Source organism: Cydia amplana, chromosome 22, assembly GCF_948474715.1.
Source record: "Cydia amplana chromosome 22, ilCydAmpl1.1, whole genome shotgun sequence".
Classification (NCBI taxonomy): Eukaryota; Metazoa; Arthropoda; class Insecta; order Lepidoptera; family Tortricidae; genus Cydia; species Cydia amplana.
This window is the reverse complement of record NC_086090.1, coordinates 8962814-8978018: the sequence shown is the minus strand read 5'-3', so window position 1 is coordinate 8978018 and position 15205 is coordinate 8962814. Positions and strand designations below refer to the sequence as shown.

Here is a 15205-nt window from a genome sequence, read left to right as displayed (position 1 = left end):
GATTTTTGGATTTAAATAAATCAGAAAGACGTGTGATCTTGTACGGGTTTATTAGGCGACTAAAGGATAGATATACATAGAAAGAGAAGGCAGGAATGTAATTGAAAATGCATGCATAGGGTTCAAATTTAACACAACATACCGCCCACCAAAAGGACACTTACGTCCTTTTCATAACCTTACAATAGTACAATTTAAATTGAATCAAATTGACATTATAAAGTTTCAGTATCAACGGGCAACGCACATAATTTAGATATAGATCGTTTCACTATAGCACTACCGGATTTGACACTGTACACTCTAGTAAAACCGTCTTCAGCAGGATGTTTGTCCATGATGCGGCCCAGTGACCATTTGCCTGGAGGTAAGTTATCAGTTTTGATAAGCACTATATCTCCTATTTTAAACTCTTTCTCTTTTTTCAGCCATTTAGGTCTTTGTTGCAGTCTGGATAGGTACTCATCTTGCCATCGACGCCAAAAATCTGCCAACAGTTTCTGCGTGAGTTGCCAGCGTGACAAGGTATGTATTTTACATTCTTTATAATCTGCTGCTGGAACAACGATAGGGGCTTCGCCTATTAAGAGCGCTCCCACAAGGAAAGTCGAAATAATGCAAAATTGATGATATTCCTCGATGACATTCAGTACTTTACGCTCATTATTAGAAATAATGAGTACTTGTTCCAGTAAAATCGTCTTCTTATCTTTAGGAATTACTTTGTAAATATTAGAAAAAGGACTTATTAAATTAGTAATGATTTTTTTTCTGATGGTCGTTTCCGAAAAACCACGTCTAGTACTGAATTGTCAGCTCGTATTTGTAAATGTTGAGAAGTTTACTCTGGTAAAGCTGGCTATTTTGTATTACTAATACCCTGTACTTTAGGAATTACTTTTGACATTTTTCCTAAATACCTTTTAGAAAGAGAAAATCGAAGAAAAACAAACTCAATTTTCTCTCCGAAACAAGTGTCAATTCCTACGAAATTCTACTTAATATCGAAGTAATTTTCATACTCAAGCAATCTGCAGCGTTTGCTTATACTGTTGGTATACATTAGTGTTTATGAAATTCTACTATAATTTTTTGGCAATTTTTTGAAAACGACTCTAATATTACCGATGACGCGCGGTCGTGAGCTCAGTGCCGCGGCAGAGCTTGTAGAGGTAGGACGTGTGTCGGTCGGCTCCGCACGTTTACAACGGCGTCGACGAGGTTTTTTATCGTTGTGTGCGGCAGGCGCCGTGTAAAATGCTATACAGTGTGCGTGACGCTGCGTGTAAACGGCGACTGAGAAACTTTGATCCTACTACTGTGTATTTGGTTTTATATAGTATAGTAATGCAACCGGACCGCATTAAAAATATTTGTAATGACCTGATATTTTATAGGTACTAAATGAAAAAAATGGCTGAATTCAAATGTTTTTGATGACATCTCAGAATATACATATATAGGTCCACATCCACAGTATAGGAGTCTGATGATGGAGCTGGAAGGTGGTCAACGGTACCAGTCAACCACGCAACTAAACCACTTCGTGTTTGGGCTCGTTTGATTCCTCTCAACGAGATCTTTGACACAAAATATAACTCAGGGTCTGATGATGGAGCTGGAAGGTGGTCAACGGTACCAGTCAACCACGCAACTAAACCACTTCGTGTTTGGGCTCGTTTGATTCCTTTCAACGAGATCTTTGACACAAGATAGAACTCAGGGTCTGATGATGGAGCTGGAAGGTGGTCAACGGTACCAGTCAACCACGCAACTAAACCACTTCGTGTTTGGGCTCGTTTGATTCGTCTCAACAAGATCTTTGACACAAGATAGTACTGAGGGTCTGATGATGGAGCTGGAAGGTGGTCACCGGTACCAGTCAACCACGCAACTAAACCACTTCGTGTTTGGGCTCGTTTGATTACTCTCAACGAGATCTTTGACACAAGATAGGACTCAGGGTCTGATGATGGAGCTGGAAGGTGGTCACCGGTACCAGTCAACCACGCAACTAAACCACTTCGTGTTTGGGCTCGTTTGATTCCTCTCAACGAGATCTTTGACACAAGATAAAACTCAGGGTCTGATGATGGAGCTGGAAGGTGGTCAACGGTACCAGTCAACCACGCAACTAAACCACTACGTGTTTGGGCTCGTTTGATTCCTCTCAACGAGATCTTTGACACAAGATAGAACTCAGGGTCTGATTATGGAGCTGCAAGGTGGTCAACGGTACCAGTCAACCACGCAACTAAACCACTTCGTGTTTGGGCTCGTTTGATTCCTTTCAACGAGATCTTAGACACAAGATAGAACTCAGGGTCTGATGATGGAGCTGGAAGGTGGTCAACGGTACCAGTCAACCACGCAACTAAACCACTTCGTGTTTGGGCTCGTTTGATTCCTCTCAACGAGATCTTTGACACAAGATAGAACTCAGGGTCTGATAATGGAGCTGGAAGGTGGTCAACGGTACTAGTCAACCACGCAACTAAACCACTTCGTGTTTGGGCTCGTTTGATTCGTCTCAACGAGATCTTTGACACGAGATAGAACTCAGGGTCTGATGATAGAGCTGGAAGGTGGTCAACGGTACCAGTCAACCACGCAACTAAACCACTTCGTGTTTGGGCTCGTTTGATTCCTCTCAACGAGATCTTTGACACAAGATAGAACTTAGGGTCTGATAATGGAGCTGGAAGGTGGTCAACGGTACTAGTCAACCACGCAACTAAACCACTTCGTGTTTGGGCTCGTTTGATTCGTCTCAACGAGATCTTTGATACAAGATAGAACTCAGGGTCTGATGATGGAGCTGGAAGGTGGTCAACGGTACCAGTCAACCACGCAACTAAACCACTTCGTGTTTGGGCTCGTTTGATTCCTTTCAACGAGATCTTTGACACAAGATAGAACTCAGGGTCTGATGATGGAGCTGCAAGGTGGTCAACGGTACCAGTCAACCACGCAACTAAACCACTTCGTGTTTGGGCTCGTTTGATTCCTTTTAACGAGATCTTTGACACAAGATAGAACTAAGGGTCTGATGATGGAGCTGGAAGGAGGTCAACGGTACCAGTCAACCACGCAACTAAACCACTTCGTGTTTGGGCTCGTTTGATTCCTCTCAACGAGATCTTTGACACAAGATAGAACTCAGGGTCTGATAATGGAGCTGGAAGGTGGTCAACGGTACTAGTCAACCACGCAACTAAACCACTTCGTGTTTGGGCTCGTTTGATTCGTCTCAACGAGATCTTTGACACAAGATAGAACTCAGGGTCTGATGATGGAGCTGGAAGGTGGTCAACGGTACCAGTCAACCACGCAACTAAACCACTTCGTGTTTGGGCTCGTTTGATTCCTTTCAACGAGATCTTTGACACAAGATAGAACTCAGGGTCTGATGATGGAGCTGGAAGGTGGTCAACGGTACCAGTCAACCATGCAACTAAACCACTTCGTGTTTGGGCTCGTTTGATTCGTCTCAACAAGATCTTTGACACAAGATTGTACTGAGGGTCTGATGATGGAGCTGGAAGGTGGTCACCGGTACCAGTCAACCACGCAACTAAACCACTTCGTGTTTGGGCTCGTTTGATTACTCTCAACGAGATCTTTGACACAAGATAGAACTCAGGGTCTGATGATGGAGCTTGAAGTTGGTGACCGGTACCAGTCAACCATGTAACTAAACCACTTCGTGTTTGGGCTCGTTCGATTCGTCTCAGCAAGATCTTTGACACAAGATAGTAGTGAGGGTCTGATGATGGAGCTGGAAGGTGGTCACTTGTACCAGTCAACCATGCAACTAAGCCACTACGTGTTTGGGCTCGTTTGATTTGTCTCAACAAGATCTTTGACACAACATAGTACTCACAGGGTCTGATGATGCAGCTGGAAGGTGGTCATCCCAGACACGAAGTGGTTTAGTTGCATGGTTGACTGGTACCGGTGACCACCATTCAGCTCCATGGCATCAGACCCTCAGTACTATCTTGTGTCAAAGATCTTGTTGAGACGATTCAAACGAGCCCAAACACGAAGTGGTTTAGTTGCATGGTTGACTGGTACCGGTGACCACCTTCCAGCTCCATTATCAGACCCTGAGTACTATCTTGTATCAAAAATTTTGTTGAGACGAATCGTTTGATCACACAGCTCAAACACGAAATGGTTTAGTTGCATGGTTGACTGGTACCGGTGACCACCTTCCAGCATCATCATCAGACCTTGAGTCCTATCTTGTGTCAAAGATCTTGTTGAAATGAATAAAACGAGCCCAAACACGAAGTGGTTTAGTTGCATGGTTTACTGGTATCGGTGACCACCTTCCAGCTCCATCATCAGACCCTGAGTATCACCTAGTGTCCAAGATCTTGTTGAGACGAATCAAACGAGCTCAAACACGAAGTGGTTTAGGGGTCATCCATTAATTACGTCACACGTTTAGGGGAAGGGAGGGGATCAAGAAAATGTGACATGTTGTGACATGGGGGAGGGGGGAGTCACAAACATTGTGATGTCACTTTAGCCTCATCAGTAACCGAAAATTAATTTATATTTTTTTATTCGTTGTACAGTTCAATAATGAGATTTTGGATGTAACTTTCGTTGTGTTATAAAATTACTAATATTTATATGTCGGAGCGAGACACCAGAACGACATATTGCAGTGTTACAGTTCATAGCTTTAAACGCCTGTATAAAGTCGATTAGCAATGTTTGGCTACGTATTATTTGCTTGTAACGAAATAATAAAGTTGCGTAGTGAATAACGCCACCATCTATTGGCGTATTGTTGAACTAAAATGACAGGTAGAAGGCTTTGGAACGTCAAGATGTGTATCTTGAGTGAACGTAGGCACGAGCAGGCAATTTTGTCGTTATGTTGGTAGACTGGTCAGGCAGGTTTACCAACTTGAATTGGAGGCGGGAGCGGTTGGCTCCGCCGCTGGAACTGGCTTCCTTCTTCTTGATCGGACCGCACTAGAGATCGGACGTTAGCCAAGCTCGTGCCTATTCGCTACGTTCCTGAAGGCTTATACCTGAAGGATTATTCTGAAAGCTTATAGATTCTCACGTTCTTTAACCGTTTCGTAAGTGTTTTATTCCAAGTGTTATTTTGATTTCTTATGTGCCATTATAAGCTTACTTTTGTAAAATAAAGAAACTATGTGTTGTTTTGAAAAGATGTGTCCCGCCGAGTTTGTTGCCGGGTTAAATCTTCTCGGGTCAGAGGTGTAGGGTTGGAGCCGGTGTAGTTTGACTTAAATAAAGATATGAACGATTTCATGTGATCTTTTTATTTTTATTGAATCCGATTCCATCGTAAGATCGTTTAGTTATTTTGATTATTTAGTACTGAAATATAGTAGACACTAGTATGGTTAACGAATCCGAATGTTTATTTCATGCACCGGTAGCATACCTACTATTTTGGCTGTGAAGTAATACATCGAGGTACCATGCCCACCACCCGCTATCAATAGCCCCACACAATTAGCCCCCCTCTCCCTCTTCGACATATATATCAAAAATATTTTTTTATTAAAAAAATTATGCCGAGTTAATATTGTCGATTTCGTTGAAAACAAAATTGCCTAAAATGTGACGTCACACCAGGGGGGTGGGGTTTGCAAAATGTGACCAAGTGTAACAAGGACGGGAGGGGTAAAAAAACCTAGAAATTCGTGTGACGTAATTAATGGATGATCCCTTAGTTGCATGGTTGACTGGTACCGGTGCCCACCTTCCAGCTCCATCAGCAGACCCTGAGTCATATCTTGTGCCAAAGATCTTGTTGAAATGAATAAAACGAGCCCAAAGGTTTAGTTGCATGGTTTACTGGTACCGGTGACCACCTTCCAGCTCCATCATCAGACCCTGAGTATCACCTAGTGTCCAAGATCTTGTTGAGACGAATAAAACGAGCTCAAACACGAAGTGGTTTAGGTGCATGGTTGACTGGTACCGGTGCCCACCTTCCAGCTCCATCATCAGACCCTGAGTCATATCTTGTGTCAAAGATCTTGTTGAAATGAATTAAACGAGCCCAAACACGAAGTGGTTTAGTTGCATGGTTGACTGGTACCGGTGACTACCTTCCAGCTCCATCATCAGACCCTGAGTATCACCTAGTGCCAAAGATCTTCTTGAGACGAATCAAACGAGCCTAATCATGTTACTACATGGTTGATTGGTATCCGTGACCACCTTCATCATCATCATCAGGCTTCATCATCAGATGCTTAGTACCAGCTCGTTTCTAAACCCTCGTTGATACAAATTAAAGGTTTTATTATATAGCTAAAATAGTTTCACTATACAACCTATACCATATGCAATGGCGAAAAATGAAAATAAGCGAGTACCTAAGTAAGTACTTACGTATAATTTCTTTTTAGTAATAATGACCTACATAAGTATGTATATTTGCACTGGATTTAGTATTTTCGTACCAAATAACATTTTTAGGACTTTGATATTAAAGTACAGTTAGTGTTGTTATGGTTGATTTCAATATGCTTCACGATCGGATCAAGAATGTTTAATCCATCATTGTTAGTGCGACCGAGGGAAAATGCGGTGGAACGGATCGGCGTACTGAGCTCGCGGGGCCTGCCGCAGCGCGTAAAATACCTAAACTCGCTCATCCCCGAAAGGTAATAGCACTCTTAAGAAATGTCCTGGGGTGAGTATTTCAGCGTTTTCAGGATCTGAGTTATCGAGTGGGCATAGGGGCCGGGAATTCAAACAGGCTTCAGTCTCGTAAAGTACCGTCGTAAATTCTTCAAACGTCAGGTTTGTTGTCAGAACTCTCTTTAAATGGTATTTTATGGACTTGACGCCGGCCTCCCAAAGGCCACCGAAGTTAGGGCTGTAAGCTGGAATGAAGTGCCACTGTGTGCCTTCGATTGCAAGTGTCTCTGCTATTGGTCCGGTAAATTTCAATTTAGCTTCATTCCAGGCTTCAACAAGTTCTTTGTTAGCACCTACGAAGTTTCTACCCTGGTCGCTCCACAGGTGAGTACATTTTCCTCTTCTAGCGACAAAACGTTTGAATGCTGCTATGAATGCTTCTGAGGTAAGGTCTCCAACCAGTTCAATATGAATTGCCTTGACGGCCATGCAAATAAAAATAGCTATGTAGGCCTTCACAGTTTTTCCTCCTCGGCCTTTAGACGTCAATATCTGGTATGGCCCTGCAAAATCTACTCCACTGTGTAGGAATGGTCTCGAAGGAGTGACCCTCGGCTCCGGTAAATCTCCCATGATTTGCGGCTTCGACGTAGCATTTTGTTTTGCACAAGTAAGGCATTTTTGAATATGTTTCTTGACTAAGGACTTAGCTCGCAATATCCAGTACTTAGAACGTAAGTAGCATAGCATTTCAGGCAAAGTGCCATGAAGCGTTCTTGTATGTGCATCAGCAATTATTAGTGGCACTAAAGCGTTCCTGTTTCCCAGAATGATAGGATGCTTTCTGTCTTCGTCTATATTTGCATATCTGAGGCGACCGCCCACCCTGAGGACCTTGTTTTCATCTACGTATGGGGCGAGGGATCTTAGGGAGCTCTTTCCTTTCACTTGTTTATCTGATGTCAATCTTTCTATTTCTTCTTGATACTCTTCTTGCTGTACCTTTTTTATGCAAATATTCATGGCGTTTTGTAATTCCATTGTAGTAATATCCTTATCAATGCCATCTGGATTTTTCTTGCAGTTTAAGAATCTTAGGCAATAGACAATACCTTTAAGTAGTTCAGTTAGGTTATCAAAATCTCCAAATTGTGTACTCAGTGCCTTTTCTTGTCTTTCCAGGTCTTCAATATTCAGGTAAGTTTGAATTTTCTGTACCTTTATTTCTTCATCTGTTGTAAAATCTTCTTGTTTACTAATATTTATTTATTTTTCAGATAACCAGCTCGGGCCGTGCCACCACAGATCACAGTTCTTAAGTGTGGTCAGCTTCATCCCTCTTGAAGCGATATCTGCAGGATTATCTTTAGATTGCACATGGTACCAGTGTTTGTTGTTTAGGTTCTCAACGATTTCTACAACGCGGTTGGCTACAAACGGTTTCCATCTATTGGGTTCTCCACAAAGCCAAGCGATTACTATCGAAGAGTCGGTCCATGCGAACATGTTTGTTGTTGGTATTCTCATCGCTTGTCCAATTTGTTTCATGAGTTTAGACAGGAGTAACGCGCCACATAATTCTAAGCGCGGGAGGGAGATAGTTTTCAAAGGTGCTATTCTCGTTCGTGCAGCGATGATTTTGGTTGTTATTTTGTTCTCGCTTTCAACTCTTATATATACGACGGCAGCGTATGCTCGCATAGATGCGTCGCTAAATCCGTGTATCTGTATCTTTTCTTCTTCCGAGTCTGTTGTGCCAAGCCATCTATCCATCTTTATATCTTTGACATTTTCAAAATCATCTCTTATCTGTTTCCATTCTTCTTCGAGCTCAGGACTGACACATTCGTCCCAAGACACTTTTTCAAGCCATAACCTTTGCATCAGCATCTTCGCCATAACAGTGCTTGGTGCGATCCAGCCTAGTGGATCAAATAGCTTTTGTACATCTGATAGTATCCCACGTTTAGTTATCGTCTTTGGCATTGGTGATAGTGACAAGTTGTATTGAAACTGATCTGCACCAAGGTTCCATGCAATTCCAAGTGCCTTTATAGTTCCATCAAGGTTCAGTTCTATCTGTGCATTCGCTGATCTTTTATCTTCATCGATAGATTTCATAAATTCAATGTTATTAGAGGACCATTTCATGAGTTGAAATCCGCCTTGTTTCAGGATGCGTGTTACTTCTTTAGCTATTGCGATCGCTTCCTCAGCGGTTGCTGCCCCTGACAGCATGTCGTCCATATAAAAGTCTTCTTTTATTGTTTTGATTGCCACTTCGCTGTGCTTGTTTGTTTGTTTACCAAGTTGTTTCTCTTCTTCATCAGTAGCAATCTTCTGAAGTGTTTTGACCGCTAAGTATGGAGCTGGAGCGGTACCGAAAGTGACTCGAAGCATACGGTACTCTTTTAACTCTTCAGACTCGTCTTGTCGCCAAAGAATGCGTTGGTAATTTGCGTCCTCTTTTGTTACCAATATTTGGCGGTACATCTTCTGGACATCTGCCACGAAGCAAACTCGTTTCAGTCTCCATCTCATTAAAAGATTTCTTAAGTCATCTTGTAGTTGTGGGCCTATCATCAGTTCATCATTTAATGAGACGTTGTTTGATCCTTTGCAGGAGCCGTCAAATACAATACGTGTGCGCGTGGTTTCTTTATCGTCGCGAATTACAGCGTGGTGTGGTAGGTATACCGATTTATCTTCTTTTTCCTTTTCAGGTACTTCTTCTAGATGTCCTTCTTCAAGGTAATCATTAATACCCTTTATGTATTCTGTTTTCAGGTCCGGCGAACGCTTAAATCTTCTTTCTAGTTGCATGAACCTCTTTGTAGCTATCTCTTTTGTATTACCATCAAGTACTTTTGGATTCTCAGTCTTAAATGGCAGTTTCACAATGTATCTTCCTTCTTGGTTTCGAGTGACTGTTTTTTCATAGATTTCTTCACATAGCTGTTCTTCCTTGGTATATTTTCTCTTGGTGTCTGTTTCTATTTCCCATAGAGACTTCAGTGTGTCTTCTATATCGACCTGATGGTGCATGACGAGGTAAGAATCTTCTTGTGATGTGCTATCACTCTCTCCAAAAAGAATCCAGCCCAGGTCAGTCTTTTGTGCGCATGGTGTACCTGGTGGACCTTTGACTACTTCTGCTTGCAGTATTCTAGCGTATACTCGGACCCCTAGCAAGAGATCTATGGGTCCCGAGTTGTTGTAATTAGGATCCGCTAGCTGTAATCCTTGTAGATGAGGCCATGGTTGTTGAACAATATGCTTCTTAGGTAACTTCCTGGTCAGCTGTTTCGACATTACATAAGCCTTAACCGGTAGGACAAATGTTTTATCCCACTGTGATTTTATTTGTAGCTCACAGACGTGGTTGATTTCTGCTCTCATGGAACCCAAGCCCGTGATGCTTCCCCTTACATGTTGTCGGTCAAGCTTTAGTAGTTGAGCCGCTTTCTCGCTTATAAATGATTCTTCGGAACCCTGGTCTATTAGCGCGCGCAGTGGAATGATGTGACCTTGATTGCTTCTTGCTTCCACCACAGCAGTCGCTAGTAGTGCTGAATTCTGTCTAGTATTGAGATGTAACGCGATCACTGTGTTTGCTTGCACTTCTTCTATGTCTTCTACAACATGTAATGATGAAGCCAGTGGTTGTGAGGGACTCGTAGGGGCCACAGGCTCAGTCTGCTTTAGTTGATGTAGAAGGGAGTGATGACGTCGGTGACATATTCTACAGGACACAGGTACTCGACATTTTGATGCTGAATGCCCTGGTACTAGACAGTTGTAACATAAGTTGTTATTCTTGACATATTCGCTTCTCTCCGTAGGTTCCATCTTGGTAAACTCCTTGCAGTGACATAATGTATGACTTTCTTTACACATTACACAACTCCTGTTCTCGAAGGTAGGTGTGGCAACATGGCATGTACTTCGCTCCTTGTTTGACTTCACTTCTTTTGTATTATTCGTAAGTAGTTCCAGTGTACGAAACTTGGCCTCTAGAAACTCCTTAAAATCGTTCCACTTCGGTAAGGGTTCAGAGTCACTCTTATACGCATGCTCTTCCCAGTCTTTATGCGTCTCTGGGTCCAATTTCTGAACGAGCAAAAATATCACAAGTGGATCCCAAGAGTCAACAGAAACATTCAGGTTTTGAATGTTGTGTAAGCACTCTGACGTTGTATCTAGGAGTATTTTCAGTTGAGCAGCTGATTGTGTGTTCATTTTACGCTGGTTAACCAATTTCTTCAAATTATTGTTCAAAATTAATCGTTTGTTGCCATACCTTGTTTTCAGGATGAGCCATGCTTGTGAATAATTATCAGACGTAATTTGAATGTGCCTCAGTAATGACGACGCTTCAGCAGTAACACTTGTCTTCAAATAATGTAGCCTTTGTACGTCACTTAACATCTTGTTGTTATGCACGAGTGATATGAATAAATCCTTGAACGCGGGCCACTCTTCGTAGCTTCCACTAAAAGTAGGTAACTCGATCCGCGGCAAACGTACGAAGTTGTTTTGTGTTCCTGCTATAGCATAGCTGGAGTTAGCAACAGAAGTTTCCATCAAAGTTTCATGCATTAAACTTGCAATTCGGTCCATCAAATCTCCTCTGAGTACGTTGTACAAATCTTCGTAAACAAAGAATTCTTCGTTTAAAAAGTATGGTAAAACACCCCTTTGTTCCGTAGGTGTAGCCTTGACCAACTCTTGGTGACTGTGGTTAAACGTAGCCCAGTATTCGTCAATCATTTTAAGCCGAGACTCGATGTAACCCTTGGTTAATCTCTCCTTAGGGCATTTCTTTAGGTTAACTTGTGTTTTCCGAAGCACTGTAGCACTATCCTCAAGCACAGCGAGTAATTGTTTTTGTTTTTCAGTCATTGTTAACGATAAAACACTGCAATTTCACGTACAAGTCTATTAAAACGCCGTTATAACTTTTAGCAATAAAACTTGTTAATAATCAAATAAACTCATTAGTTTGAGGTGCAATTCGTTAGCATCTGCCGGCTCCTTATCTCTGGAATGCGGCTCGCTATTGTTCTCGCCGCCGGGCGGCCGGTGTCCGATGCACTAATTGATCCGGTTCGATTGCGACCATATGATGGTTGTAATAAGGTTCACTTTTAACTATTTTGGATTTTTGGATTTAAATAAATCAGAAAGACGTGTGATCTTGTACGGGTTTATTAGGCGACTAAAGGATAGATATACATAGAAAGAGAAGGCAGGAATGTAATTGAAAATGCATGCATAGGGTTCAAATTTAACACAACAGTCATTGTCATTGGTGTAAAATAAAAATAAACATTTGGAGATATATTAAGGCTTGTACTATGGGTATTAGGCGACTATACTTATGGGACGATATCCCTTCGCGCCTACATTTTTCAAATTTGCCGCCTTTTTCTACTGTCAAGATCTGGTTGACCAAGTATATATAGATACATACCTACACAGATAAATTATGCATGTTATAGTTATGGAACTCATGCACAAAAGTTCGTGATAAACGCACAAATAAATGCCCTTATCGGGATTCGAACCCAGGACCTCCTACTCAATCTGTTAATGTTTTTAACATCACGCACATGGGGTCAGACACGATCATGACTCGAGAAAGTTGCAAAATACTAATGATTAGAGATGCCCCGAATAGTGGTTTTGGCCGAATACCGAATATTCGGCTCCTCTATCGGCCGAATAGCGAATATTCGGCGACCGAATATTCGGCATGACATGCGAACATTTTGAGTCGCAATTATTATGAAAACCGATCGCTAACAAAGCTCAACGTTAGATGACTTTAGCTAAGATATATTTTTGTTGAACAGCATTAATGAATAGAGTCAAACAAAACAGACTCATGATAAAAATAAAATGTTTTTAAATCAAAAAATGCTCAAAAAAGGGTCTTCGTATTTAACAACTTTCCAAGAACACATTTTAAATATACCTACATAATTTTTGGTTATTTTTACTGTGCAATTTTTCTTTTTAAGTAGGTGCAACAGATATTCGGTATTCGGCCGAATAGTAGGCAACATTCGGCCGAATACCGAATATTCGGCAAAATGGCCGAATAGGCCGCATACCGAATAGTTGCCGAATACTCGTGGCATCTCTACTAATGATTCTCACTTTCCAAATAATATACCTACAATTACCCAATAAGAGCAAGATGGTATGACCCTTAACCTCTGCTGTCTCGCTCTAACGATTGCGGAAACGATTTGTCAAGCGTATGCGCAAGTATTACTATTGTTTAGCGCGGCCGAGTCGATTTTTTTACCACGGCGGTGGCAAACAAGCATAAAACCCGGTGGTAAGCGGTCACCGTAGCCTATGAACGTGAGCAACACCAGGGTTGTTGCACTTGTTACATGTCCGTTGCCGACGATTTTCCTGTCATCTGTAGGTAAATAACTATATTGTGTATTTTTTTTTTTCAAAATTTTAGACTCGGAACTTTTGGAGATAAAGACTGGTCATTTTTTGCTTATTTTCTTGAATAACTTCTTAACTGTATATCATTAAAAAAAATCTTACAATGAGCTCTTTCATTTGACATGTAAATGTAACGTAATATATTTTGGAAAACTTTATTTTTTAATTTTCTCATTACCCGCCCAAAAGTGGCCCCCGTGTTTAAAATTCATTTCATTACGTTACATGTCCGTCTTTGGGTCACAAACTTACATATGTGAACCAAATTTCAACTTCATTGGTCCAGTAGTTTCGGAGAAAATAGGCTGTGACAGACGAACAGACAGACAGACGCAGTGATCCTACAAGGGTTCCGTTTTTTGCTTTTGAGGTACGGAACCCTAAAAATAGCCCTTGTCAATAACATGTCGATCAGATATCCAGACATAGATCCAATTGGTCTGATGCATGTTTATATATCTAGTAGATCTGATCAAACGATTCTATATGGACACTTAATATACACCGTGAGCTCGAATAACCCGTCAGATTTTAAAGATGTATTCTTGACCACATTTAAAGACTAAAATTTTATACTTACAACAATTTTTGAAATCGACCGTTTTAGAGAAATTGACAATTCTTGTGAAAATTTGTATCTGTAATAACTAAAATAAGATAAAAAGATAGTTTATTCAAGTAGGCATAATTACAATGCGCTTATGAACATCAAATAAAGCTAACCGGCTCCAACCCTACACCTCTGCCCCGAGAAGATTTAAATTCCCCCGTAATTGGAGAAGGGTATCCCAATATGGGACCGGCAACAAACTCGGCGGGACACATCTTTTCAAAAAAAATTACATCTTATAATTAACATGCATTAAAAAAATACAATTTAAACTACTATCTCTATACATAATACAATGTTTTTAATTGCTACTAGTTTTTATTAGTTTATGGTTTGGACCATGCATGTTTGTCTGTCAAGTAGTCCTCGACTCTCCTAATAAGCCTTCAACATCAATTACTTTTTTAAGTAATTCTTAAGAGCTGGAAAGGGTAATCCTTGGGTAACTTGTTATAAAAATGAATGCATTGCCCAACGAAGTGAAAAACGCATTTTTGGCAGCCACATTTTGTTTAGACATACCTACTGACAGACATTATAGTTTTAAACTTGCAAGATGTACCTGTAAATAAAAAAAAACTTTACTTATTCGTCGTAATGTTTTTTTGCCAAGATGTAAAATAAATAACGTGTTGTGTGGCAGAAAACAACACACAACAAAAAAAATGCCGAATTTTACCAAAAGTCTTAAAACATTATTAACTTTATTCGGTTTGTGTTTCTGTTTTATTTTTGTATTGTTTTCTTTTATTGAGGTGTGCAATAAAGAGTATTTGTATTGTATTGTATTATTACCTACCTCAGGAACGCGTGGTTAAAAATCAAAAGTCAAAGTCAAAATATACTTTATTCATGTAGGCCTAGCAACAAGCACTTATGAATATGTTGGGTTTTTCGTGCCCACGGTGTATAAGCATTAGTAAAAGGTTATCGAGATGAATGGATTTAAGTTAAGATGGGAATAGATTAGTTTATGTCAAATAAGATTGGTATCTGTGTAAGACGAGAACTAGGACCTTTGATCTTATAGAACGTATTTTACCCACTGTAGGACTGAGCTGGAACGAGGCCAAGACGGTTGCTCAAGATAGGAAGGCGTGGAAGGATCTTGTGGAGGCCCTAGGCCTCCAGGGTGCCCTAGGACACCAACAAAAACCTATTAACTATGTACTGACGATATTTTATTACAGACATACCTACTATTTATATTGTAATTTTAGCTCAAGAACATAATTCTAGACATTGTATTCGATTATACTTAATTTATCCTGTTAGTATGTACGTTAGTTTGGGTTAACCTTGGGCCGTGGTCAAACCATAGAATTAGAATAGACAAGAACAACTGTCAATCTTCAAAAGTGCGACCAAAAATGAAATGCAAGTGTGTGCGTAAATTGTCTATGTGAGATCAAAAATAGTGATGTCATGTTACAACATATTAATAATCCGTCGGTGTTTAATTGCTTTATCGACTACTTTTTC

General features: G+C 40.7%; 1 protein-coding gene and 1 long non-coding RNA gene across 2 annotated transcripts in view; one reads left to right on the top strand and one right to left on the bottom strand.

The window, feature by feature from the left end:
- LOC134658333 (uncharacterized) overlaps window positions 1-15205 on the top strand; it is a 514400-nt gene that overhangs the window by 224297 nt on the left and 274898 nt on the right. The window lies entirely within an intron of this gene.
- Window positions 7912-11547, bottom strand: LOC134658474 (uncharacterized). The gene has a single exon (XM_063514158.1). It carries the CDS (start codon window positions 11545-11547, stop codon window positions 7912-7914), a length of 3636 nt encoding a protein of 1211 aa, XP_063370228.1.

Excerpts from the sequence above, each read along its gene's own strand:
- LOC134658474 (XM_063514158.1), bottom strand. The coding sequence starts at position 11,547 with ATGACTGAAAAACAAAAACAATTACTCGCTGTGCTTGAGGATAGTGCT.